We start from the raw sequence: 27,790 nt of genomic DNA, 5'->3' as shown, positions 1-27,790 counted from the left end.
ACATCAAGCCTATCAAGTACCTATCATAAACTCTCATCTCTTGCACTTACATTATTCTCCATTTGCCTCTCGTTTTTATCTTCCCTACTTCTAAAATGTTTTTGCAAAAATTAAAAAATATTTTTCATTTGCATTTTCGCTTGTTTGCTATCTTTGCTTGTGTTATCATGTGCCTTTTATTTGCTTTGACAGGGGTTTTACATTTGTGATAGCTCATATCCACTGAGGTGGTGAAATGGGCTGCAAGTTGTATGAAGATGGGAAGCTGTTGAAAAATAAAAACACTTTCACTGATTTCATTGCTTTTTTTTGCGTGGGACTGATTTCATTGCTTGAGCTGAGCACTTGATGGAAAACAAGTACTGTATGAAAGAAAAGCTTTGCATCATCGGGAGAAGCGCAGGTGGACTACTGATGGGTGCTGTCCTAAATATGAGGCCTTATTCAAGGCAGCTGTTGCTGGGGTGCCTTTTGTTGATGTTCTCACAACTATGCTCGACCCAACTATCCCACTGACTACAGCTGAATGGGTGGTACTAATCTCCTATATTTTATTTAATTTTGTTTTCATGGTTCTCTTTCATATGGTCACTTTTTACACTTATTTCAGTTAGACATAGGTTAGCTTGGCCTTGCTTGGCGGGCATATCTAAGACTAGGAAATGATTGTCGTCTATATTGTATATGTCATCAAATTCCTTTTTACATAACAAGCTAACATTATCTTTTCTAAATGCATCTCATCTTGCGTACACATAATAACTCGCAGTAATTATGGCCTCACGATTAGGCCTTCTCCTTTAGATCTAACCATCAAAATAACAACTAATCCTCACCAAAGTACGTTTAGCAATTTTAAGAGGCGGACGAAACTCTGCCATCCCACGATCGCACATCCGCAGAAGATAGGAAAAAAGGCACGATAATAAAAGGGTCGTCCTGCTTGCTGAACTACATCTACAGGACGCCGTCTGCATCGCCCCACACTCGCCGCCTCCTGGCCAGACGTCCCACAGCTCCCTCCTCCCGGTGCACGAACTGCCACGGCAAGGGCGCTCGCCACCGGGCTCTGGAGCCTACGGCAGGAAGTCCAACCCTCGGCGATGCAACACTCATTCTCCGCTGAGTAACTTTTTTCTTTTTGAAAAGAAAGGGGTTCCCCCTGGCCCAACTTTATTAAGCCAAGGCAAACGGCAACCAACATAAGACTGTTAACAGCGCTCGGCGGCAACCAGAGAGTACCTGCCACAGACAGAGAAAAGCAAAGATCTGAAACTGCCCCTATTACAAGTTTCAAGAGGGTCCAGCTAGGAGGGTACATAACAAGGTGAAAGAACATGCCAGCTGATATAGGCTAGAATGCATCACCCAGCGGTGCCCCCTGGCAGTAGCATCACCGCCACGCAATCCTAAGCAATTCCTTCCTTCGATGAACCGCTGAGTAACTTCCTTTCTGATCATTTTGTTGTTGTAATTCTTTGATTGGGTCCCTGATTTGCGGAGTGTTCTCCTTGATTGAAGATTGATTTGTGTTCCCTCTCTTTGAAAAGAAGAAGATTGGTCGGTGTCGGTGTCAAAACCGGCGGATCTCGGATAGGGGGTCCCGAACTATGCGTCTAAGGCGGATGGTAACAGGAGGCAGGGGACACAATGCTTTACCCAGGGTTGGGCCCAATTGATGGAGGTAAAACCCTACGTCCTGCTTGATTAATATTGATGATATGGGTAGTACAAGAGTACATCTACCACGAGATCGGAGAGGCTAAACCCTAGAAGCTAGCCTATGGTATGATTGTATGTTGTAGTTGTTGTGTCCTACGGACTAAAACCCTCCGGTTTATATAGACACCGGAGAGGGTTAGGGTTACACAAGGTCGGTTACAAAGGAGGAGATATCCATATCCGTATTGCCTAGCTTGCCTTCCACGCCAAGTAGAGTCCCATCCGAACACAAGACGAAGTCTTCAATCTTGTATCTTCATAGTCTAGCAGTCCGGCCAATGGAGATAGTCCGGCTGTCCGGAGACCCCCTAATCCAGGACTCCCACAGTAGCCCCTGAACCAGGCTTTCAGTGACGATAAGTCCGGCACGCAGTATTGTCTTCGGCATTGCAAGGTGGGTTCCTCCTCCGAATACATCACAGAAGAATTTGAATACAAGGATAGTGTCTGACCCTGCAAAATAAGTTCCACATACCACCGTAGAGAGAATAATATGTCCACAAATCCAATTTGCTGACTTGTTTTGGTAACACGACATTATGTCATGGCCCGGTGATTATTCGAACCGTTTCCTTTAACTAGCCCCGCACATAACGCGAGGCAATTTTTTGACACGTCTTGTCAAAGCAGAGATCGTGTCCCCTTATCACGGGATTCTCATCAATACGGGCGTGGGTAATCCAACCGCGCCATCGATTACGGCGCTTGGGGGATAAGCGAGTATTACTAGGCTAGTGGGGACGCTTAGATTGGTCTGCCCATATAAAGGGATAAGGATTCACCTTCTCATCCATGCCTTCTTCCTCCTTTGCTCATCCGTTTTTGCACACTCGAGCTCTAGCGCCCAAGTCCGCACTTCCCACCTCAACCTTCTCCAACCATGTCCGGAGCGGGAGGCAGGTGGATGGTCTCCTCTGCCACGGAGGGAGACATCAAGAAGCTGAGGAGAGCCGGATACGTGCCCGACGACATCGCGCACCGGCTCCCAGATGAGGGGCAGCTCATCCCCACCCCTGGGCCCCATGAGAGGGTAGTGTTCCTCATACATTTCCTCCGCGGACTGGGATTCCCTCTCCACCCATTCGTCCGGGGGCTCATGTTCTACTACGGCCTGGATTTCCACGATCTGGCCCCGAATTTCATCCTCAACATATCGGCATTTATCGTCGTGTGCGAGGCATTCCTCCGCATCAAGCCCCACTTCGGCTTATGGCTAAAGACCTTCAATGTCAAGCCGAAGGTTTGGGGCGGCCGCCAGGCGGAGTGTGGAGGCGCCATGGTGGGCAAGATGCCCAACGTTACATGGCTCGAGGGCTCCTTTGTGGAAACCATAAAGGGGTGGCAATCGGGGTGGTTCTACATCACCGAGCCATGTGACCCTGCATGGGCAGCGGCCCCCGAGTTCCGATCTGGCATCCCCACGTGGCTCACCTCCTGGAAAGAGAAGGGCCTGTCCTGGGGTAGTTCGGGAGAGCTGACCGGACTCCAAACATGTATTCAGAACATGGTGAACAAGAACCTCAAACTCGTCAACGTAGTCCAGGTCATGCTCCACCGCCGAATCCTCCCGTGCCAACAACGGGACTTCAACTTGTGGGAGTTCGACCCGGCGCAGCACCAAACTTTGAACAGGCTCTTCGACACAACTCACAAAGATGCCTGGAGGGTGCTGCTCAAAAGCGCCGAGGCCCCCCTCCCATTACTGAGGTTCGCGGATTCAGCGCAAAGCGCCAAGCCAATCCGGTAAGCTGCTTTACCTTTCACATGATACTTATTTTTTATAGATTGACTCCATACGGGATCTAAACTCCCATACCTTTGACAGGACTGGCAGGAGATAGCCGGACAGATCGACTGTCCGGCTCCTTTGCCCGAAGGCCCAGCAGACGCTCTTCTGGCGAAGATGCTGACTCCGGCTCCTTATACGGTGCCGGAGAAGACCAAGAAGGCCAAGGGAACCCGAAAGAGTTCCCGACGCCAGGCGTCGTCGGACTCATCGTCCGATGACTCTGCGGCGCACTCCTCCCCCGAAGACGAGGAAGAAGAAGAAGAAGATGCTCCCCCTCTAGTTGGGGGAGATAAGAAACGGAAGGCCGCCCCAACTGGGGGGGCGAAGGGTCCAAGAAGGGAAGGACTCTCCTTCCGGACAGTTCCACCGCCGCCGGCGAAGGCGAAGACGAGTGGTTGCCCAGGGCCAAGCCCCTGGGGAGATCGTAAGTATTCGGATACCAGAGTAACTCATAGCATTCCTTTGTCGCACTGCTTTACCTAACGCCGAACATGATTATGCAGGCCGCCACGAGCCAGTATCGATGTATCATCGGATGGCTCCCCGGGCTCGTCGGACATGGATAGCGATCCAGTCCTAATCGCCACCTCCCCTCATCCTGCTGACGACGCCGAGCTGCTGTCTCAAGAGGCACCGGGTCAAGGGGAGACAGTCCCGGAGGCGCCTCAAGGCGACCTTCCGGACTCCGGGAGCCGAGGGGACGAGGCCCCTGAGGGCCCCGAGTTCGGCCCTCAGCCGAACACCGCGCCGGAACCTCTAGTGGTTCCGGACTCGGGCAGGCGGCCTCCTTCCAAGCGGGACAAGATGCCTGTGCCGGTGACCTCTGTCCATCTAGAGGCGCCGGACAATCTGCTGGAAGCGCTTCGCAACGCTTCCATCGATGAGGAGCACCATACTATTATGAGTGCGGTGGTCCAGAAGGTTCAGTCCGCCAAGAGCGGATTGACTGAAGCCTGTGCCAGCCTTCTAACAGGCTTTGAGGTAAGTGTTAAAATATAGGAAAAATATTACCGCATAGACAGTAGCCCCTGATGCTTTGTTCGGTGTTCACAAAGAAAAGCCGAACAGAGGATCAAATAATATCGCAGGAGTCTAATATAAGTATGTCAATATGCGTATGCACGCCTCACTGCTGGCGTCTGCCGCACTGACTGCGGAGGTTGCCGTACTGAAGCAGGACCTCGAGGGGTCCAAGAAAGAGCTCGGCCTTGCCAAGAGGCAGCTCGAGGAGAACAAGGGTAAGTAATACCCTGTATATATATATATATATATATATATATATATATATATATCTAAGAAGACGCGATTGCAAAATGACAGGATCATCGTATATTTGCCAGGGGCCACGACCGAGGTGGCAACCCTGAAGCAAGCGCTAACCAAGGCTGAAGATAAAGCGGCCAAGGAGCGCACCAAGCGGGAAAAACAAGAGGCTTGTGTGGGCGAGGTGCAGCAAGAGCTCTAGTCTCTCGTGACGAAGCACGAGGCGTTGGAGCTTGACTCGAAGACGTGAGAGTCTGAGCTTGCCGCGGCCCTCGAGAGCGCAAAAAGTGCCAAGGCCGAAGCCCAAAAGGCCCTCCAGGAGATTGATGCGATGAAGAAAATAGCGGCGGGTAAGGCATTCTATATGCAAAGCAAGCATGTAAAAGTAAATTACCGATTACTTACCCGAATTCGAAGCTCTCCAGGAGCATTCGCAGATTTGCCCCACAGCGTGTCGGATGCTGCACAGTTTTACTAGGCCGAGGAGGGAAGCTCAAGGGAGAACCTGTTCTGATCTCAGTATACTGGGACCAAACACCCGATGCCTCTGAGCGACCAGCTAAAGCAGCTGGTCGAGCTGCACAAGGCGGCCGAACAGGCCATGAAGGGCTTTATAGTCCGGCTGTGGCCTAGGACGCCCTTCCGAACAGCTACTTCGGCCTGGTGAGGCGGCTTGTGGATGCCTGCCCACAGCTGGAGGTCGTCAAGCGGCCCATCTGCATCGAAGCTGCACACCGGGCATTCGCCCGTGTGAAGGTGCAGTGGGCCAAGCTAGACGTTGTGAAGCTGATCAAGGAAGGGCCGCCGCAGGGCAAGGAGCATCGCACCCCCGAAATTTATTATGAGGGTGTCCTGAAGGGTGCCCGTCTTGTAGCGGACGAATGTTCCAAGGATGTAATATTTGAGTAAACTTGCTCGTGTGATCCTGTATGATGAAAACTTGTTTCATATGCGCTATGCAACGCTTGTGTGAATTTAAAATATTACCTTTTGTTTGGCTGTTTATCCAATCTGAGAGATGGCTAGTCCTCGGCTTCTGCCCCCATTCCACAATTGCTGGGGTGTTCGGGATAAACCTGAGCACTCTTGTTCCCATGTTTGGGTCCTTCGAGGGAGGTGCTCAGCGCAACGAACAAGGCAATCGGACTAATAATGCTTTATCACTCTCACTTAGCCATAGAATTCTATAATTTTAAATTTCGGCGAAGCCCCTGGTATTCGGAAGGCCGAATTCAGGGCACGATACACGCCTTTAAGCCGGACAGGGCGGCCCCTCGCCCTAAGCGGCATAAGTCTTTAGGGACTCGAAAACCTCGCCGAACAGCGACTAGTATCTCGCCTTATCATGACAGTCAGTTCTAGCTTTCTCTACTGAGGTGCTAAGTCCGGCAGAACCGGGGCACAATCGCAGTAGTTCTCCTAGCGCTACCTTAGCCGATGGAGCGGAACGTAAGGTACCAAAACATAGGAGCCGGGCAAACCCAACATTTGACCAAAGACATGATTCGGAGTTGATGCATATAATGCTATAAGTTCGAGGTGCCACACTTGTGAAAGTGTTCGGACTTTTCACACCATATTGTGGGGTACGTAAGCCCCTGGTGTATTGGCCGTACCAAAGTGTACGGTTGCAAGGCGTCATTATTGAACACACACATATAACAAGAATGCAATAATAGTCGTAATGTTATGCATTGTTTATTCAAAAAGGTGCGTGAAAGCAGAATGATACAGATGGTGTGATAAGCAAAGAGTAGGGCTATTTCCCTTCCAAGGGCAAGCTGAGGAATAGTATTAAATCAAATATTTCGCTCGTTATTGTAATCCACCTGGGAATACCGTGGTGTGACGTAACTTTCTGCCTCCTTGGTTGCTGCATCATGTGTTCGGCAATAGTGCAGCCGGACAGGGTTTCCAGAGATTAAGTTCCTGAAAAAAAAAGAAAAATAACAAAACAGGAAGCCCCTAGTGCGGTTTAAGCCGCGTCTTGGGGTGTGCCGCAGTTGTGCCCCCCTCCCCACCTGTGCACATGATATTTTTAATGTGTAATTATGTACGCGTGGCACGAGTTTTGCCGTTTGGCTGGGACTGGGGTGGGGGCCGCATTGCTACGCGAGCTCAGATCGCGCCAGGTGGTCTAGTTGTCGATTGCTCCGAGCGCGCTTGAAAGTGTCCGGGTCTTGAAACGCCGAACCGATGGATTGCCTTGAGAGGCTGCTTTGCGCTTCTGCTGCGAGGGCCGCGGTGTGCTCCTCCGTTTGGAGGGAGCGCTCTTTGTTTCCATTGACTGTAATAACCTCGCGAGGTCCTGGCATCTTGAGCTTGAAGTATGCATAATGCGGTACCATATTGAATCTCGCAAATGCGGTTCGCCCGAGCAGTGCATGATAACCACTGCGGAACGGGACTATATCGAAGATTAACTCTTTGCTTCGGAAGTTATCCGGGGACCCGAAGACCACTTCCAGTGTAATTGAGCCTGTGCAATGGGCCTCTACGCCTGGAATGACGCCTTTAAAGGTTGTCTTTGTGGGTTTGATCCTTGAGGAATCTATACCCATTGCGCACCGTGTCCTGATAAAGCGGGTTCAGGCTGCTGCCGCCATCCATAAGGACTCGAGTGAGGTGAAATCCGTCAATGATTGGTCCAGAACCAGTGCAGCGAATCCTCCATGACGGATACTAGTGGGATGGTCCCTGCGATCGAAAGTGATCGGATAGGAGGACCATGGGTTGAACTTTGGGGCGACTGGCTCCAACGCATATACGTCCCTGAGCGCACGCTTCCGCTCCCTCTTGGGGATGTGGGTAGCGTATATCATGTTCACCGTCCGCACTTGTGGGGGAAACCTCTTCTGTCCTTCGATGTGTGGCTGCCGGGGCTCCTCCTCGTCATCACTATGCGGCCCCTTGTCCTTGTTTTCAGAAAGTAACTTGCCGGCCTGCTTGAACACCCAACAATCCCTGTTGGTGTGATTGGCTGGCTTTTCTGAGGTGACGTGTATTTGACACGAGCGATCGAGTATACGGTCCAAGATGGACGGACCCGGCGACTTTGTTTGAATGGCTTTTTCCGCTGACCGGGTTTAGAGCCTTTGAATCCGGCATTGACTGTCGTACCCTCGGTATTATCACTGTTAATGCGGCGCTTATGTTTGTTGCGACGTGACCTGCTATTGCCGTCCTTGGTATCCGAAGTACCATGGTTCTTTGATATGTTATTACTGCGAGCCAGCCAGCTGTCTTCTCCCGCACAAAAGCGGGTCATGAGTGTCGTGAGGGCTGCCATAGATTTCGGCTTTTCCTGACCAAGGTGACAGGCTATCCATTCGTCGCGGATGTTGTGTTTGAAAGCCGCTAGGGCCTCTGCATCCGGACAGTCGACGATTTAATTTTTCTTTGTTAGGAACCGAGTCCAGAATTGCCCGGCCGATTCTTCTGGCTGCTGAATTATGTGGCTCAAGTCATCGGCATCTGGTGGCCACACATAAGTGCCCTGAAAGTTGTTGAGGAATGCGGCTTCCAGATCTTATCAACAGCTAATGGAATTTGCTGGCAAGCTGTTAAGCCAATGCTGCGCAGGTCCCTTGAGCTTTAGTGGGAGGTATTTGATGGCGTGTAAGTCATCACCGCATGCCATGTGGATGTGGAGGAGGAAATCCTCGATCCATACCGCGGGATCTGTTGTACCGTCGTATGATTCAATATTTACAGGTTTGAAACCTTCTGGGATTTGATGATCCATTACTTCGTCTGTGAAGCATAAGGGGTGTGCGGCGCCTCTGTATTGGGCTATATCGCGACGCAGCTCGAATGGGTCTTGCCCGCTGTGTTCGGCCCGGCCGGATTTACTTTTACTGTATCTGGTGTGACGTTTATCATCTCGCATAGTGGCGCGCCCCCGTGATTCGTAGATCGATCTTGCATGCTTTGCTTTGTCCTCCAATATGTCTCGCAGGTCTGGCGTATCTCCCCATGCCTTTTTATTTGAATGGCGTCGGGGTGCAGGCTGAGTTTTTGGCTCGAATGCCTCTCTATCGCGGCCACAAGGTGGCCGATCAGCCGCGTCATACGCTTCTTCCTCCAGTCGGGGTAGCAACCTGCGTTTTGGGTAAATCTTGGAGGGGCACTCAAGTTTATATTCCTCGGCCGCGAGGACTTCAGTCCATCTGTCAGCTAGCGGATCTTGATCAGCTTGAAGCTGCTGCTGCTTTTTCTTAAGGCTATTTGCCGTGGCTATAAGCCGGCATTTGAAGCGTTCTTGTTCGACGGGATCCTCTGGCACGGCGAATTCGTCGTCGCCGAGGCTTGCCTCGTCTTTGGAGGGGGATCATCCTCCATCTCTCCATCCGCCGCTCTCTTAGGAGGGCTGGCTCCTCCGTCCTCCTACTCTAAATCTTGCTGGAGGGGATTGTTGTTGTCTTTGGCACTATCCGGAGTGTTATTGTCTCCTGTACCGGTATCACCACTTTTGCTTTGGCGGGACTTAGAGCGGCGCCGCTGACGTCGGCGCTTGGGTTGCTTCTTGGAGGGGTCATCCTCCGCTATCTCGTCGCCATTGCCTTCTTTGGGTGTATCCACCATGTATATATTGTATGATGAGGTGGCTGTCCAGTGCCCTGTGGGCAGTGGTTCCTCTTCGTCTCGCGCATCGTCGTCCATACCGTCGATGTCTTCGGAGTCGAAGTCGAGCATGTCGGTTAAGTCATCGACACTGGCTACTAAGTGGGTGGTGGGTGGGCCGCGAATTTCTTCGTCGTCTGCATCCCAGTCCTGTCGGACATAGTTCGGCCAGGATCCTCCTGACAAGGAGAAGGACCTTAATGAGTCCAGTATGTCGCCAAAGGGCGAGTGCTGAAAAATATCCGTGGAGGTAAACTCCACGATCGGCGCCCAATCGGATTCGATACGAACGGGCGCGGGTGGTTCGGAGTCCCTGGCCGGAGAGGGATCCGGCAGTTTATCAACACGGCTCTCGTGCAAGGTAAGGTCGATGTTTGGCTCGATCGCCGCTGAGGGTAAGGCCTCCGTGGCGGGGTCCATCCACCCATCCACGGACGGCGCAACTGGCTCCGAATTGAGGGTCGGAGCGGCTGCCTGTGCGATCTCCTGAACACTGTCCGATGGTAGAGCTAAATCGTACTCATCGTGACCGCGTGATGCCCAAGGCAGAGGCTCGAATCCGTCGAAGATCAAATCTACACGGATATCGGCCGTGTAGTTTAAGCTTCCAAACCTGACCTGGTGGCCAGGGGCCTGACTTTCAATCTGCTCCAGATGGCCAAGCGAATTGGCCCGCAGTGCAAAGCCGCCGAACACGAAGATCTGTCCGGGGAGAAAAGTCTCACCCTGAACTGCATCGCTATCGATGATAGTAGGAGCCATCAAGCCTAACGGTGACGACACAGAGGAATTCTCAATGAAAACACCAATGTCGGTGTCAAAACCGGCGGATCTCGGGTAGGGGGTCCTGAACTATGCGTCTAAGGTGGATGGTAACAGGAGGCAGGGGACACAATGCTTTACCCAGGTTCGGGCCCTCTTGATGGAAGTAAAACCCTACGTCCTGCTTGATTAATATTGATGATATGGGTAGTACAAGAGTAGATCTACCACGAGATCGGAGAGACTAAACCCTAGAAGCTAGCCTATGGTATGATTATATGTTGTAGTTGTTGTGTCCTACGGGCTAAAACCCTTCGGTCTATATAGACACCAGCGAGGGTTAGGGTTACCCAAGGTCGGTTACAAAGGAGGAGATATCCATATCCGTATTGCCTAGCTTGCCTTCCACGTCAAGTAGAGTTCTATCCGGACACGAGACGAAGTCTTCAATCTTGTATCTTCATAGTCTAGCAGTCCGGCCAATGGAGATAGTCCGGCTGTCCGGAGACCCTCTAATCCAAAACTCCCACAGTCGGACTGTTCCTGATCCTTCCTTAGTCCTTACACAATGCTCAAAATCGGGTTGTAGACTGCGAGCTGCCGTCGCGAGCTTGCGCTGCTCCGCCGTTTGCTCGCATCAAATACGGAAGCAACGCTGCCGCCGTTTCTTGGCGCAGCGACCAGCAAAAAAAATATCGCGCCGGAGAACCAGAATAGATTGCTGCCATTTTAGATCTCACAGGTATGTTATTTTTCTCAATGAGAACGGGTGTTGAATTAGAATATCCGAAATCATGGTTTTGGGCATCTATCGTGTAGTTCCACTGTTTGTTTATGAACAAAAAAAATTCAGTTGAGTTGTGATTTCTAATTCTGGGGGTTTTTCTTGAGGATTCTGATTTTTAGATTTCGAAATTGGAGCAGGGAATAATTCAGATCGGGTTGTCCGGCTCCTTGGCGGAGTTGCGGACGATCTTGCCTCTCCGTCGTGTATGTAAATAATATTGCCATTCGATCATCTTCTAGACCCGGCGAAGAAACTCCATGTTGCTCCTTTTGCTGTAGAGCAAAGCATACACTCGTTCTGTATGATTAAAGTTTGTTTTAGCTCCGACCAAGTTGGTTCTTTTACTAATTATTCATTGTAGGTTTTTGTAACCTTCTGTACGAATGCAGCCAAGCCTTATTTATTAAATCTGTTAGGCTTGCACGAATCCAACTGCTAAGCTAACTTTATGTAGTTCATATACATAGATAACTAAAGTAATTGCATGTTTTATTAATCTACATGCTATTTATTATAAAGCGCCCCTTCTCGAAAAAATTATTATAATTAAAGGTAAGTGGAATTGAAGTTTATTTACTAATCCCACTACTACCCTTATCAGGGAAATATTGATTCTTACATGTCAATGGAATCAATGTTCACACATTTGAAGGATGTGATCTCACATGAACAACCTTTCGTTGGTTTTCTAGAATTTGTGTCCCTTGCTTGCTGTTATTCTAGAATTTGTCCCATGTATAAGAGCAGATGAATATGGCCGTGGAGATCAGTTGGTCAATTCGATTCTTGCTAACCCCAAAAAAGTTTGTGTGTACCTATCGGTCAAGTACAAGCCTATGACTGATGTTAGTTTATGCAAATTCTGAGAAGTTATAAGCACCAATCTCAAAATACTTTCATACAATGCTATTGGTTGCTAAGATATAATTAAGTCAATCATTTTTATAATGAGCGATGACCGAGGCATTTCTCAATGAGGTGTCTTTGTATTATGTACAGAGCTATTAGTTTTTCTGTGTCCAATCCCTCTTATAGCATTTGTTGATATTTTAGGATGATGCGTAAAATTGGAGCTCTTGTTAATTGCGGGTTTAAGAATTGAGTTCTAAAAAAATGCATTGTTCATTGGCATGTTACAAATGTAAAGAAAATCATGATCTGAAACTTATATTGGCATGTCACAAATGTATAAGTTATAGCTAGATTTGTCCATGTAAATATTTTGCTAAAGAGGCGACAATGTTTAGTTTCAGATCGTGTCTTCATGTTTCATTGTCGTTTTAACTTTTGTGGCGCCGATGCTCTTATCGGCCTTCATTAGGCTGATGCGCCATTTTCTTAATACATTCATATACGCAGTTCTCATACATGTTCTCAGAAATTGAGAAAATGAGTTTTTGCTACATTCGAGCATTGTGTTTCAAAGTAAAGTTTCAGCCATTATATTTTAATAGAAATTCAGTGTTCGTATGCAAACAATCTCTTTGTATTTAGTAATTTTGCGGGAAATGAAAGAGTACATGACACATTAGTCTCATCCTCGGTACATGTGTCAATAGTACTCAATTATCGACGGTTTGCAATTTCGGATATTGAAAGAATGCTACTTTCTAGAGTAATATGAGAGTACTGATTAACTCATTTTCTGTTTCTTAGCTATCTTGCTTTTTTAAGCTCTATTTTGATGTTTCGCTTGCCATGAAGTATCATTGAAATGCTCGAGAAGACTGCAAGTGTGGGAGAACATGGTTTCTAATCAGAGAACTGAGGCTTCAAAGTTATTCGTAAAAGGTAATTCATATTTATCTTAAGGTTATTAGCACACTTCGTATGAACTTTGTTATTGTTTCTTCTTTAACATATACGCCAAGATGGTCTCAACATGCCCTCAGGACCATCACTTTGACCATCCATTACAGATAAGTTCCAAGGCAATTGATCAACCATACTGGGATGGACTGGTATTTACGTTCTGATGGAGTCGAATCATCTAATTTTCATTTTCATTTTGGAAGGTCCAGCAATATGACAGGGGAAAGGGATGCATAAACTCAACCTCCTGACAATTGTAAAAAACTGATTCTGCATGTACACGTAATGCAGATTGATGATGTATACACGAAATCAGGAATGCCAATTGTCGCCACCCTTATCCCCTTAGCAGGAGAGGTTAGGAGAGAGCGAACCTTGACTCCTTGACGATACGTGCGTTGCACTTGCATACTTCCTAGTAGACCTAAGGGGTAGGTATATATATGTACGTGCGTAAGGGGGGTGGCCTTGTTTTTTTCTTCCCTAGATGGATACGTAAGGGGTGGGTTTTATTTTCTGTATGGATGCGTGAGGACTTTCTTTCCTAGATGGATACGTAAGGGTTTTGTTTCCTGTATGGATGCGTGAGGAGGTCCAGCAGTTTTTGTTTTTGTTTTGACAGGGAGGACGTTTTTTTTTATCTTTTTTGTGGTTAGTCCGTCAATCTCTTTTTATATATAATAGATTTGAGTGTAAAATAAAATAAATAGGAAGCGAATAATCTGCCCTGTATGTAATATGTGCATGCCCATTGGCCATGCACGTGCTTTAGTCTTTTTTTTAGCATCAGTACAGAGTACAGACACAAGCGCTCATATACACGCGCATACACTCACCCCTATGAACGCACACACGCACACCCTACCCCTATGAGCACCTCCGAGAGACTGAGCCGGCATATCATCTTGAGATTTACGAAGTCACCGTAGGCACCTCGTCGTTGACGGGAACGTCTCCTCCCACTGAAAGCGTATCGCCGAAAATCCTGAAATAAATCCAGGAATAATGCGAGCACCAGGATTTGAATCAACTTTCATCGCATTGCACACCTGCAGTATTGTTTGTGCTCTCACCAACACATCCTTTTTGTCCTTGGTTCAGGAGTGGGGTGATCCAAGGAAAGAAGAATACTACTCCCTCCGTTCCGAAAAACATGTCGCGGGCATAGTTGACTGGTAATTTTGCAAAAAAAACCTCGTGGTTTCAAAAGCGTTTCAAACAAGTTCCTCTGCCCCGTCTTCTTCCTCCGCCCGTCGCCTGTGCGTCGCCAGGGGCCGGCGCCGCCCAGCTGCGTGATTCGGCAGGGGCCGGCGAGCCCAGCTGAGCTCCTCCACCGTAGCCAAGTACCTGCTCTAACCTTCGCCAAGTACCTGCTCTCGCCGTCGTCGCCAATTACCTCCTCCGCCGCCGCAGCCCAGACCTGCGCCGCACGGTCCCCTCCCACTGCCTGTGGGCTTCGCCGGAATCTCCTGTCGTGCGCGTACCTCCTGGAACCCCCGCGCATCCTCCTCAAGCTCGCGTGCGTCCTCCATCGTGCTCCCGTGCATCCTGCTGGAGCTCCCACACGTGCGCCGCCGCGATCCCCTACCGGCGTCGCCGGAAACTGCCTCCATGATCCGGTGGACCAGGAGTTTGCGCGCTTCCTCCTCGATCTCCAGCGTGTCCTCCTCAATCTCCCGGGCGAGCCCGTGCTGCTCCTTCTCCCCTGCCCGCGCGCCCGCCGGTGGAGCTCCTCTGCCCATACTGCTGCTGCTTGTCTGCCCGTGTTGCTGCTTATCGGCCCGTGCTGCCGCCAGAGCTCCTGTTCATCAGCAAGAAGAAGCTACTATAAGGAGTTGCTCTTCTGCTCCTTGTGCTCGTCCGTTCCTGTTTGTCACAAAGAACAATGTTAACTGAATATTGTACTCTCCAATGTTAACTGAAGAACAAAGAACAAAATGAAAGTAGCTTGAGGATTTCAGGTTAGAAGTCCATGTGGGCGCTACTGAATTATGCTTGTGTGGATCAGCCGCTAGACATCATTTTTATTGTGGGTTTGCAGGTGCAATCCGCGCCACTTGTGTGTACAGTGTACTGCCCTGTTTTTTTTCTCAGTTTCAGTTTCAAGAACCTGAAATCTTCTTGCTAACTTCTCCATTAATCTTCTTGTTGAATTCTTTAATTGGTGCAAAAGCTGAAGATCAGCATCAACAGTAAAATTCAGTAAGAAGAATGTCTAAGTAAACTTGGCTTAGTGATGTCTCCAAGATATGCACACTACTGTACTTGGCGGAGTATGTCTAACATTAGCAGCTACACTCATTTATAAGAAGAATGCATTTTTTTCTTCTTTTTCAGTTTATTTCCACTATATATACCCAGTCACCTAGGCAATACCAAAATGATAGAAACCCACTAATTTGGTTAGTTGAATTTTTTTCTTATAAGAATAAACCTAAAGAACAAGGAACTTCACTTTAACTAAAACTGCATTGTTAGAGGAGTATAACTTTTCTGCAATCCTCTGTGTAATTTGAAAAGAGGCTCATTTGTTAGAGCAGAGTAAGCCTATTATTGACACTAGTGTAGCTTGGAGAGGCCCTTGAGATGGGTCTTGCCCTGTTCACAATGGCAGTAAGGTCACAACGTTCTGAAATTAACAGGAATTGTACCACAAACAGCAGCAGATCACTTAACAACATTACATAAAGTTAAGCAAAATTAGTCATAAAAATGAAATTGATAAACTAATGACATAAACTTCAAAATTGGTCATGATGGATTGGAATTCTTCCTGAAATGACAGGAGTTGGAAGTTTCATAAGAAATGAAATGGTGTTACAAAGGAGCAGCTTCATTTCTTAGTCATAACATTTCTTAATCAGTAGTTCACATTTTTGTAATGCTTGCAAGGCTCCTGTCATTCTACTCATTTTTTGTGTGTATATCCTTGTTATGGTACCATGATGTACTCATCTTTTGTCATTGATAGCAGGAGTATGGATTTGAACATGATACCTCAAGAGGAAGACGATGAAGGTATTAATTTGAATTTGATGCCTCAAGAGGAGGAACCTCAAGTGGCAGAGAATGTAGCTATGGATTTGAACTTGATGCCTCAGGAGGAAGACGATGAAGATATTAATTTGAATTTGATGCCTCAAGAGGAGGAAACTCAAGTGGCAGAGAATGTAGCTATGGATTTGAACTTGATGTCTCAAGAGGAAGACTATGAACATATGAATTGGATGCCTCAAGAAGATGAAAGGAAAGAGGATGAAGTTATGAATTGGATACTTCAAGAGAAGAGAAGAGAATTGTCAGATAAGGAGAGGCATGGTGTTTACTTCGCCTTGCTAGTAATCGAGCTCAGAGATGGGTCTGTTAAACCAGACGACAAGCTGCTAGTCTCAAACCTGTTGGACATAAGTGTACGATCTGTTGAAAGAATCTGGGAAGACGCCAAAAAGCAAATTGCCGATGGCAAAGAAGTAGATGTCTCAAGCAAGAAGCCGGGAAGATCTGGCCGAAAGAGAAAGGAGCTAGATCTAGAGAGGACCTCAACAATCCCACTGAATAAAAGAAGAACAATTCGATCTCTGGCACGGTCTCTAGGTGTGGCCCAATCGACCCTACATAAGAGGTTCCAGTTGAATGAGCTCAACCGCATCACAAGCACCGTGAAGCCTCATCTCAAGCTAGAGAACAAGCTCGCGAGATTGAAATTTTGTATGTACATGGTCGATGACAATTCGATTTCAACTTCTCGGGCTATGTTCAAACCAATGACGAATATGGTTCACATCGATGAGAAGTGGTTTGACATGACGAGAGTGAAGAATAGTTACTATGTACTTCCAGGAGAGCCTGAACCGAAGCGCACCGTGTCAAACACTCACAGCATTGGGAAGGTAATGTTTCTAACAGCTGTTGCCAGGCCTCAATATAACAATGAGGGGGAGCTAACATTCGATGGGAAGATCGGCATTTGGGCATTCGTCGAAGAGAGTGAGGCGAAGCGGACAAGTCAGAACAGAACAAAGGGAACAAAAGTGTTGACTTCAGTGAAAGTAACCAGGCATGTGTGCAGAGATTATCTGATCAATAAGGTTATCCTAGCAATTCAGGATAAGTGGCCTGACGATGATGAGGGAGAAACAATATTCATCCAACAGGATAACGCAAAGCCTCATGTCCTTCCTAATGATGTAGCTTTTCGAGAAGCTGTGGAACAAACTGATCTTGACATCCGATTGCTACAACAGCCCCCAAATAGCCCTGAGTTAAATTGTTTGGACATCTGCTTCCATAACTCTCTCCAGTCTCTAACCGACTGCAGGTCACCTACAAACATCCAGGAACTGGTACAGGGTGTGGAAGGGGAATTCGAGAACTACGATCCTGACAAGTTGCACAGAAGCTTTATCACATTAGAAGAAGATATGTTTGAAGTTATGAAAGACAAAGGAGGAAACCAATAGAAGTTGCCCCACTTGCACAAGGATCGCTTTCAAAATGCTGGACTGGAAATAACCACTATATATTGCGACAGTCGGGTAGTCGTTGATACTAGGGACACTATAGAAGAAATGGAAATTGCAATAGGAAAATAAAATGAAAGGAAAGAATTAGCTAGAGAAGGGAAAAGAAAAAAAAGTAAAGGGAAGGGAAGGGAAGAAGTGGCCAGAGAAAGGAAAAGAATGTAGTCAAGAGGGGGCAAAGAGGCCCTTATGTCATGTAGTCAGGTGCTCCTTGTGTATGTCTTGTGTAATCTTGTGTCAAGAGGGGACAAAGAGGCCCTTATGTCATGCCCTTGTGTATGCCTTGTCTAATCCTTGTATATCAACTCTTTGTTGGAATTTGGGTTATTTGGCTTAATTATTTGAATTAATTTGGGTTATTTGGATTAATTGAATTATTTGGATTTATTTGAATTAATTTGGATTATTTGAATTAATTTGTGTTATTTGGATTTATTTGAATTAATTAGAATTAATTTTGGTTATTTGCATGGTTTATTTGCTTTCAGTGCTGTTCCTTTTAATTCTTGGGTTTCCCTAGCCATCAATCTTTCTGCTCTCTATAATATGGTGAACACCTCCCCTTTTCCTAGCATTTAAAAAGAAAATGATCACCTAGTCTAGTATGTGATGTGACAAATGGAGGGGCATCGACCTGCACCTGTCTGATGATGCATTTTTTGGGGTTCACATATCATACAAGTTCAGAGATAAAAACAACATCTCCTAACAATCTACTCTAGGATAAAAATATCACATATCAAATGGAGTAACTCTGTTTAGAGCTAGCTTTCTTCCTAACAAAGTTACTGCTCCTAAATATGGACACACATTTTTTTGATTTACAGCTACTCCTATTCCTTCTTCTACTCTAGCTAAAGTAAGCAATATCACCAGCCAAACAATATCTGCAACAGATGCTTTCAGCAATCAGAGAGTGTTGTCGAATACTCCATCAAATTTAGATTTGAGATTTTGAGCAAGAATTTGAGATTTTGATGTGATGTAACTAATATTTGTGCCATAATCTTTGCCATTTTAGAAATGCACTAATCTTCGCCATGGAGTACTATAGATATAGATTCAGTAACTGACAGTGTTACTAGATACTGCCATGGAGTATCTCTAAAATGCATAAAGGTTATGTACGGTGAAGTGAAACTACAATTTCATCATGGATTGGTGATGGTACTAAAATTTGTTGGTAAATCCTTCTGATTTGGCAGGATCCACTACTCACCAAGGCTTTCACTCACCAAGGCTTTTACAGCAAATTTGTTGGGAAAACCATTTTAGTAAGTTCATGAGAATAAATAAGTTGCAGATTTCATGCACAAAGTGCTAGACAGTAGACATATGGAGTGAGTTTTTTGCTCCTAAATCTCCTCTTGCTTAAGCAAGTTTTTGACTGAAACGCCTTCAGTAGACACCACAGATCATGGCCTCACCTTTGGAGTACAAAATGCCTATCAGAATAAATAGGAGTACATGCTCTAGAGGTATCTGGTTCTAGGCACCAGTCACAGTACCATCCAGTATTGTTAAGCTTACAAAATTGCGGTGTCTGCTTATTAACAGATCCACAGAAGTGCCAAATAAGATTATTGGGAAACTACATGCTCTAGAGGCTGGTTACTTGCAATCTGGTTAGTTGAATTTGTTTTTGATAAGAATAAACATAAAGGACAAGAAACTTCACTAGAACTAGAACTGAATTTGTGATACACACAACAAACATAACTTTTCTGCAATCCTCTGTGTAATTTGAAAAGAGGATGATTTGTTAGAGCAGAGTAAACCTTGGAGAGGCCCTTGAGATTGGTCTTGCCATGTGCATCCTCCAGCACTAGGACCTCCAGCTCCTTGGGCTCCAGCAAATCGAAGACGTGGGTGTTCTGCACCACCGATGGACGCCGCGAACTGCAGGATATCCTCCATGGCGATGGTGACCAGGCCCGGGTGGTCCTGCGACCCCTGCGAGAGACAAACAGAGCAGAAAGTAAACACAGCTGAAAGTGGTTTGACAAACAGAGCAGAAATTCGAAATTAGATATGCATCTGATGCCCTGCATATGGTCTCTCTGAAATTGAAATGGCAAGAATGGTGGGCGCATCTGATACCTTGAAGAGGTGGTCTTTGGCGGCGGCGGCGCCGGGCCTGGATGCGCGGGGCCGACGGCGAGCACCACTCCGGCGAGTTTGACGGTGAGCTCCTCCACCTTTTGAACACGGTGAGCTCCTCCACCTTGAGCGCGTAGCCGTCCGTGGAGTGGAGAAGGGGCACCCGTGCTTTCTAGTGCTCGGGTTGATGGCGTCCATGGAGGGGGCGAACTTCGTGGTCGACGATGGACAGATGCGGACAGTGGTCTCCAAAAATTGAAACTTGAAGGGTGGTAGCAGAGGGGAATGATGTGGCGGGCGGAGGGAAGGGAAACTAGGCGGAGGCGTGGGGTGTCGGGGAGGGGGGAGCGGCGTGGGGCGGTGGGAGGGGGAGCTGTGGGCGGGGGCGGGCGGCGGGGCCGTGGGCGGGGGCGGGCGCAACCAAATCGGCCGGCGTCGGAGAAGAGTGAGGAAGGAGACAGAGGACCGCGGGTTTGGTCGGGAAAACAACGAGGAGTAAATTGTAAAAACGGCGTTGCCACATGTTTTTTCGGACGGAAGGAGTACTATTACATGAAATCTTATTCTCCTGTTTGATAATGTAAGTGCTGATCTTTATTTGTGATATACGTATGTGTTTTCTCGCCCTGCATGCTATCGAGGCTGAATGCAGAAATGTATTTACCTGAGATGTCTGTCCATCTGCTGCAGGTAAAAGCACAAGACTATCCCCACATTCTTGTCACTGTTGGCTTAAACGGTATGGCCCTTGGATTCTGAGTGTAGAATATGTGAATTGCATGATGTATTGCTCTTCGTGCATAGGCACGTATATATGAGTACAAAAGTGGGCCACGGACCTCAACTATACAGGGACTAGGAGGCGAGCCCAATACACAGTATACATAGATCATATATACTCAACACCCCACCCCCCCCCCCCCCCCCCCCCCCCCCGCGCGCAGTCGAAGCGGCACCGCGGCTGACGCAAAGACTGGACCGGAACTCCTCAAATGACGCCGTAGGCAGGCCCTTGGTCATGATATCGGCAAGTTGTTAGGAAGTAGGGACGTGTAAACACGAATATGGCCAAGGGCCGCCTGTTCCCGAACAAAATGAATATCCAACTCAATATGCTTGGTCCGTCGATGATGCACCGGGTTAGCGGAGAGGTAGACCGCCGAAACATTGTTGCAGTAGACCATCGTGGCACGGTCAACAGGGCAAGAGAGCTCCTGAAGCAGCTGGCGAAGCCACGAACACTCGGCGACGGCGTTGGCCACCGCATGATACTCAGCCTCAGCACTGGAACGAGAGACTGTAGGCTGCCGCTTGGACGACCACGAGATAAGTGAGTGTCCAAGGTAGACACAATACCCCGAAGTGGAGCGACGAGTGTCAGGGCAGCCCGCCCAGTCTGCATCGGAGTAGGCGGTGAGGGCGGTGTCGGCGGAGGCGTGAACCGTGACGCCAAGGTCCATAGTGCCACAGATCAATATTGGGGATATCGCTTATTGGGAACTTATCGGTCGACCCATGATAAGGGGTAAATCGCCCAGTTTATTGGCATATCGGCCGATTCATCGCCATATCGGGTGATTTATCGGCCGATTTATCTTATCGGTCTGACAGTGGTAAGCGATAAATCGGCCGATTTATTGGCATATCGGAAGATATCTTGAACAGTGCCACAGATATAGCAGAGAACCCGCTTGACGGCAGCCCAGTGAACGTCTCGAGGAGCATGCATATGAAGACACACCTGTTGCACGGCATACTGGATCTCTGGTCGAGTCAGAGTGAGGTACTGGAGAGCACCAACAATAGAACGATAGAAAGCAGCATCCGTAGCAGGAGAACCATCCGTGGCAGAAAGTTTGGCCTTCGTATCAACAGGCGTAGCGGCGGGCTTGCAGTTAAGCATGCCGGCTCGCTCCAGGAGCTCATGAGCGTACTTCCGCTGATGAAGGAAGAAGCCATCCGGACGGCGCACCACCTCGACACCGAGGAAGTAGTGCAAAGGACCCAAGTCCTTGATGGCGAACTCAGCGCGAAGACGAGCCGTGAGCTGACTGAGGAGACCAGCCGTACATGCCGTCAGGATGATGTCGTCGACATAGAGTAGCAAGTAGGCCGTGTCAGAGCCCTGATGATAGATGAAGAGCGAGGCGTCCGAGCGGGTAGAGCGGAACCCAAGCTGGTGAAGAAACGTCGCGATGCGCTGGTACCAAGCGCGCGGAGCCTGCTTGAGTCCGTACAAGGACCGCGAAAGCAGACACACGTGGTCGGGAAGTGCCGGGTCAACAAACCCGGTGGGCTGCTGGCAGAAGACCTACTCCTCGAGGTGACCATAAAGGAAGGCGTTGGAGACGTCCATCTGCTGCACTGGCCAAGCACGGGAGACCGCAAGGTGGAGAACCGTGCGTATCGTACCGGGCTTGACGACCGGAGCGAAGGTGTCGGTGAAGTCGATGCCAACACGCTGTCGGAAGCCACGAACGACCCATCGCGCTTTATAGCGATCAAGGGTACCATCAGGACGGAGCTTGTGTTTAAAGACCCACTTCCCGATAATCACGTTGGCGTGCCGGGGACGGGGAACAAGCTGCCACGTCCAGTTGCGTAGTAGGGCGTCAAAATCCTCTTGCATCGCAGCCATCCAGAGCGGGTCACGAAGAGCGGCTCGAACGGAGGACGGCAAAGGCGACAGCTCAGAGGTGGAGGCCGCATGGACATATTCATCCGAGGCGTAGCGCGAGCTTGGGCGAAAAACGCCCGTATGGGCACAGGTGGCCGGACCGGCCACAGGCGCCGAGGGGGCCGCGTGCGCCGGGGGCGCCAGGGACGCCGCGGGTGCTGAGGGGGGCGTAGGGGCCGCGGGCGCCATCGCCGGGGGGCGCGCCTCAAACCCAGGGGGTGAGCCAAGAGAGGCGCGCGAGAGCCCTGTGGGAGGCGTCGAGGAGCCCGCGTCACCGGTGGCGGGAGGAACAGCCAGGGGTACCTGGTGAAACGGAAACACATGCTCATCAAAGTAAACGTGTCGGGAAGTGAACACACGGTGGGAGACAGGATCGTAGCACCGATATCCCTTGGAGCTAGAGGGGTATCCGATGAAGATGCAAGCGACAGAACGAGGTGCGAGCTTGTGAGGAGCGGAGTCGGCAATGCTAGGATAGCAAAGGCACCCGAATATACGCAAACCATCATAAAAGGGTGGCGTACCGAACAGGAGGTGATGAGGTGCAAAATTCCACCGTGGTCGGCAGGGTCGAATGTTAAGGAGAAGGGATGCAGTAGCAAGCGCGTCCGGCCAGAAGCGAGGCGACACGTTAGCATGAAACAGGAGCGTGCGAACGCAGTCGTTCAGAGTGCGAAGGACGCGTTCGGCTCGACCGTTCTGCTGGGAAGTGTACGGGCATGTGAGGCGGAAAGCTGTGCCATGATGCGACAAAAGGTGCGGAAGGCGAGGTTGTCGAACTCTTTTCCATTTGTCCGTCTGAAACGCAAGGATGGGACGCCCAAACTGTGTGCGGGCATAGGAGTAAAAAGCCGTCAAGGTGGAGAGTGCATCTGACTTTCTGCGCAAAGGAAAAGTCCACACGTAATGAGAATAATCATCAAGAATGACTAGATAATATAATAGTCCGAATTACTAGGAACGGGAGAGGTCCACACATCGCTATGAATCAATTGAAAAGGAAAAGAAGCAATGGTGGTGGAATTATTAAACGGCAGACGAACATGTTTGCCGACTCGACAGGCATGACAAGTGTGATCCTCAATCTTAGTGGAACTGAAACTGAAACTCTTAAGAATATGACGAAGAGTGACGGGGTTGGGATGACCCAAGCGAGCGTGCCAGAGATCGATGCCAACGGAGAGAGCCACCGGTGCGGCGGTGGTGGAAGAAGACGGATGCACCGGATAAAGCTCATCGGGGCTGTCACAACGGTGGAGTACCATCCTGGTTCGAGCGTCCTTGACACAAAAACCAATGCCGTCAAATTCAACAGTAGATCAGGAGACACAAGTATGTTAGACAAGGATAAAGGTGTGGAAGTAGAAGGAAAAGAAATGTGCCCAACATATGTGATAGGAAGTGTGGAACCATCGCCGACAATGATGCGTCGGTCGGTGGAGACAGGAGTGAAAGCGGCAAGGTTACCAGAATAAGCAAACATGTGAACCGTAGCACCGGTGTCCATGTACCAAGCAGCATCGCCAGTGTAGTTGTTCCGCGTAGGAGCGGCATGTAGCGCGGTGTCCTAGGGCACCGGTGACAGGGCCGGCAAGGAGGACGGAGACGCCACGGGAAAACCGTAGCCGCTGCTCAGATGCGGCAGTGGGTACTCTCCATACAGCTGCGGAGCCGCAAAGTACGCATGATGCGCGGGCGGGCATGGGAAGCGTCAGTGCAGAAACGACACCAGTCCATAGCTGCTGCCCAACGGGCGAGTGCTGACCCGCTGACGACCCCCACCAGTACCCGATAGACTCGTACACGGGTGGAGCCCCGTATGTCCCGTACGTAGGATACCCGTACGTGGGAACGTGGTGAGATGGCGCCGGCGACGGGGCGACGACGGTGGCGGGGCCGCGCTGTAGGACGCAGGCGGCGGAGCTGCGCCAAAGGGCCTGTAGCGGGATTGGCCAAAGTGCGCTGGTGGCGGCGGGGCCGCGCCGTAGGACGCGAGCGGTAGAGCCGCGTCAGAAGACAACATCGTGGCAAAGGCGACGGCTAACGGCCGGACGCGAAAGACGTGACAGACGACATGGCCCCGTTGGCAGCAGCGGCTTCGGGTGCAACGGCGGCTGGTGAGGCGCTCGCGGACATGAAGCTGGATGGATTTATCTTTTGACGTGAAGCAAGCTAGCTAGCTATGCTCCTGGATCGATTCTTTAGGCACGTAGAATACTAGTACATGCACGTACCATGTACTAGCTAGTCGTCGATCGTCACACAACTCGGCGGAACTCCAACACGTGATCGAGCGGGCGCGTGTGATGGCGATCCGGCGTGCGTGCGCTCGAGCGGGAGCAACAGCTGGTGGGCGAGAGCGCAGGCGGGTAGGGATCGGGCAGGGCTAGCCGGCGGCCGGCGTAGAGGGCGCGCGAGCGGCGGCGACGGCTGGGTGGCGGCAGCGGCGGCGGCGGCGGCGCGGAGGAGACGCGCGGCGGCGGCGGCCGGGGCGGGAGGCGCGCAGACGGCGGCGGCTGGATGGCGGCAGCGGCGGCACGGAGAAGACGCGCAGTGGCGGAAAGCTAGGGTTCCGGAAACTGATACCATGGGGAATATGTAAATTGCATGATGTATTGTTCTTCGTGCATAGACACGTATATATGAGTACAAAGGTGGTCACAGACGTCAACTATACAGGGACTAGGAGGCAGGCCCAATACATAGTATACATAGATCATATATACTCAACACTGAGTTTCTGTTGGCTACCGTTAGCTGTTAACACCAGATTATACTCACAGCTAACTACTCCATGACAAACAGATCCTCGCATGATGTACTCGGAGCCTGCTAAATTTGTGGCGAAGCTGAGGGAGCTCAAAGACAGACGACAACCTCCTGCTGCTCAAGTGCGAGCTTGGCGCCGGGCACTTCTCCAAGTCGGGGAGGTAAATAAATAGCAAAGGAGACGTTACTTCTTTGCGCTTGATTTCTTCTTTTTTTGACGTGCCATGCAGTTAGTGCCAGAAAGGAACAAATTTCCAGCCTAACTGTTGTTGCTTTAACTTGCAGGTTTGAGAAGTTGCGAGAAGACGCCTTCACCTACGCATTCATCCTCAAGGCGCTGGGCATGATGACTCCAACAACAGCTTCTTCGCTGTGACGTGCGCACATATTCATCAACGCCGTCAGTAACTGCATGGATTAATTTTATAGACACTTCTTGCCCAAAAAGGAGGGTTAGAAAGAAAGCCATTTGAATTAGTTGTGGCCTGTGAGGCAATGGACTAGCAACTGAATCTGTGACACTGTTATTTGGCAAGCGTAGGATGAGCAATCCTTTGTTTCGGTATCGTGGTTTGGTCTGATGATAAGAAAGTGCAATCTCTTTTTAACTTGTGCCTTAGACGTGCGCTGAAGCACAAGAACAAGATAGGAAGTGCAATCCTTGTTTTGCTATCATGGTTTGGTTTGATGATGGGCAATCGAACTCATGATTCATTAACTCAGCAGTTAATCCACGTAGGTGATTCATTAATTGCCTTTTATTTAAACTCTCTTTCTGCCTAATTGATGGGCTTGATTTGCCCTACCTGATAGTAGAAAATTCATCATGCCATGAGTTGCAGTCTCGAACTGAAGGCACAACAATTAACTTCATACTATTCAGTAAACTGCACTTGGTAACTGTACATACACATTGTCAGCCACAACTGTTGTGCGTTGGGAACTTGGGACATCCATATCAAACAACAACATGTTGCTAGCTATGAGTTCCAGGAATGAATGCCTGAAAATTAGATGAGCAATGAATTTGGTGCAAAGAAGACGGATTGCACATGATGCAGGTTAACAATAGTGATTTCTTTCACTAGAGAGCTTGGTTGTATAAAGGCCAGTACCTTTACAAGTATAGAATTGTCAGCCAAAACTGTTATACTTTGGACAAATCATCAGTTCATCTACGAGCTCCCAGGAATTATCCCAAAAATCAAAGTGAGCAACTGACACCCAGAACAGCCAAAAATTAAGGTGTACTTGGTGCAAATAAGGAGGCTTGCACATGATGCAGGATGACAATTATAACTCCTTTCATCAGTGAGCTTGGTTACATCCATTCATCAAAAATTAAACTTTGGCCAACATAAGGGGCGTCTATATATCTGCCAGTCGAGTTCTTCGCCTCTTGTTGCTCCAGACGAAGAAAAGATGGAAAGGTAGACTACAACAGGTAGAGCAAAATTACAAGAGCAGCAGCACCAAGCCTCTGATCATCTTGCTCAACGACATCCGGTGGTGCTTGCACTACATCGCTAACTCTAGGAAAATTGTCGCAGTCGATTTATGATCGCCGCTATCTCCTCCCGCTCGTTTTTCTTCTTTTCTTGTTCATTTTGACAGCCTCTCCATGACGCCTGCATCATACACAAACACACCATAACTGCATCGTAAGGAGCTTCGAAAAGAGAAGCAAATTTCGAAAAACATAGAGCAAGTTTCAGCACAAGATGTAACTGGGTATAATCAATATGTATGAGCTAAATTTAACCAAACTTCTTCAGCCAAACTGATCAGATACTCAAATTACTTACCCATCATGCGTCTGCTTTCGTTTCCTCTTGACACCGCTTGGCTTTATTGGCTGATCTTTGCTGCGCCGCCTGAACACCTCGGAATCACTGCTGCTACAACCGACACCAACATCCGTAACAGGATCCCTTGATAGCGCAAGTCTATCAAGAACGGTTGCATCAAGGGAGGTTTCTTCTCTTAGCCGGTGCTTGAAATCTTCCAGCAAAACAACACCTGGGAAAGCAGAGCACAAGCATGAGCATGTTGTTGCTCAGCAAAGAGATTGATTGCACAAACATTTGATTAAGCTGCATTGTGTGAAGAGCATTATATACTGCAACTCTGAATCAGGAAAAAAGATGTCGTATGCACTGAATTCATAGTTGTGCTCAACATCTGTCTCTTTGGCACACAAAATTCAGAGTATTGTGAATAACAGAAACGGCTGAATGCCCTATGACGACATGGCAACCAGCCAACAAAAATTGCGCCTTCTACCAGCACACAATCAGCACAATTTTTTCTCCGATTTTTGTTGCTGTTGCGGGGAGGGGAGGAGAGGGAGGTGCGGCGGGGCGATAGAAGCAGGCAGTACCGAGGGCCCGCAGGGTGCGCAGATCGAACGCGTCGGCGAGGTGGGGGCGGCCGGCCGTCTCGGCCCGCTTCACGGCCAGCAACTTGAGGCTGATGAGCAAATCCTGCACCACCACCACCACGGCACCATTAAAACCTGTCGTACTAAGGGCGAGAGATTAAGAGCGACGAGAAGGGCGGCGTCACTGACGAGCTCGGGCTCGGAGAGGGCCGCCAGCCACCGCGACTCCTCCTCGGTGCTGGCGCTGCTCTCTGCGGCCAGAGGAGGAGGAGGAGGTGGGGTGTCGCCGGCGGCGGGAGGCGCCATGAGGGGGAGGAAGAGGGGAAGGAGACGATATGGAGCAAGAATTGCTTGGGTGTTCGTGGGCTTTGGTGGGCTAACAGGCCCAACTTGATTGAGTCGGTCACGAGACTACGAAGCCCATGGAGACGCCAGGTTACAGTCGTTAGGGGAAAATCCTATTCGCCGCTCTCTGCGGCGAATTGTCGAGGGATCGCACAGAGGAGTGCCGCGAGCGACCGACATGGGCCGGCCCACTTATACATAGTGCGTCCAACCGGTTTTGGGAACCTTCTAGAAGGTTCCC

General features: G+C 49.1%; 1 protein-coding gene and 1 pseudogene across 1 annotated transcript; one reads left to right on the top strand and one right to left on the bottom strand.

Annotated features, from left to right (window-relative positions):
- Window positions 1–25,259, top strand: part of LOC123153963 (protease 2-like) — a 121,602-nt pseudogene extending 96,343 nt beyond the window's left edge.
- Window positions 25,260–26,162: 903 nt separating this feature from the next.
- Window positions 26,163–27,549, bottom strand: LOC123147304 (uncharacterized). The gene is made up of 4 exons (XM_044566534.1): window positions 27,394–27,549; window positions 27,205–27,307; window positions 26,630–26,843; window positions 26,163–26,452 (listed from the first exon to the last, which is right to left on the bottom strand). The coding sequence occupies exons 1-4, from the start codon at window positions 27,508–27,510 to the stop codon at window positions 26,392–26,394; spliced, it is 495 nt and encodes a 164-aa protein (XP_044422469.1). The 5' UTR covers window positions 27,511–27,549; the 3' UTR covers window positions 26,163–26,391.
- Between the last annotated feature and the right edge of the window lie 241 nt (window positions 27,550–27,790).

The sequence above is a fragment of the Triticum aestivum genome, chromosome 7A (genome assembly GCF_018294505.1).
Source record: "Triticum aestivum cultivar Chinese Spring chromosome 7A, IWGSC CS RefSeq v2.1, whole genome shotgun sequence".
Taxonomy (NCBI): domain Eukaryota; kingdom Viridiplantae; phylum Streptophyta; class Magnoliopsida; order Poales; family Poaceae; genus Triticum; species Triticum aestivum.
Note: the sequence above shows the minus strand (reverse complement) of the source record. Positions and strands in the feature narration are given on the sequence as shown.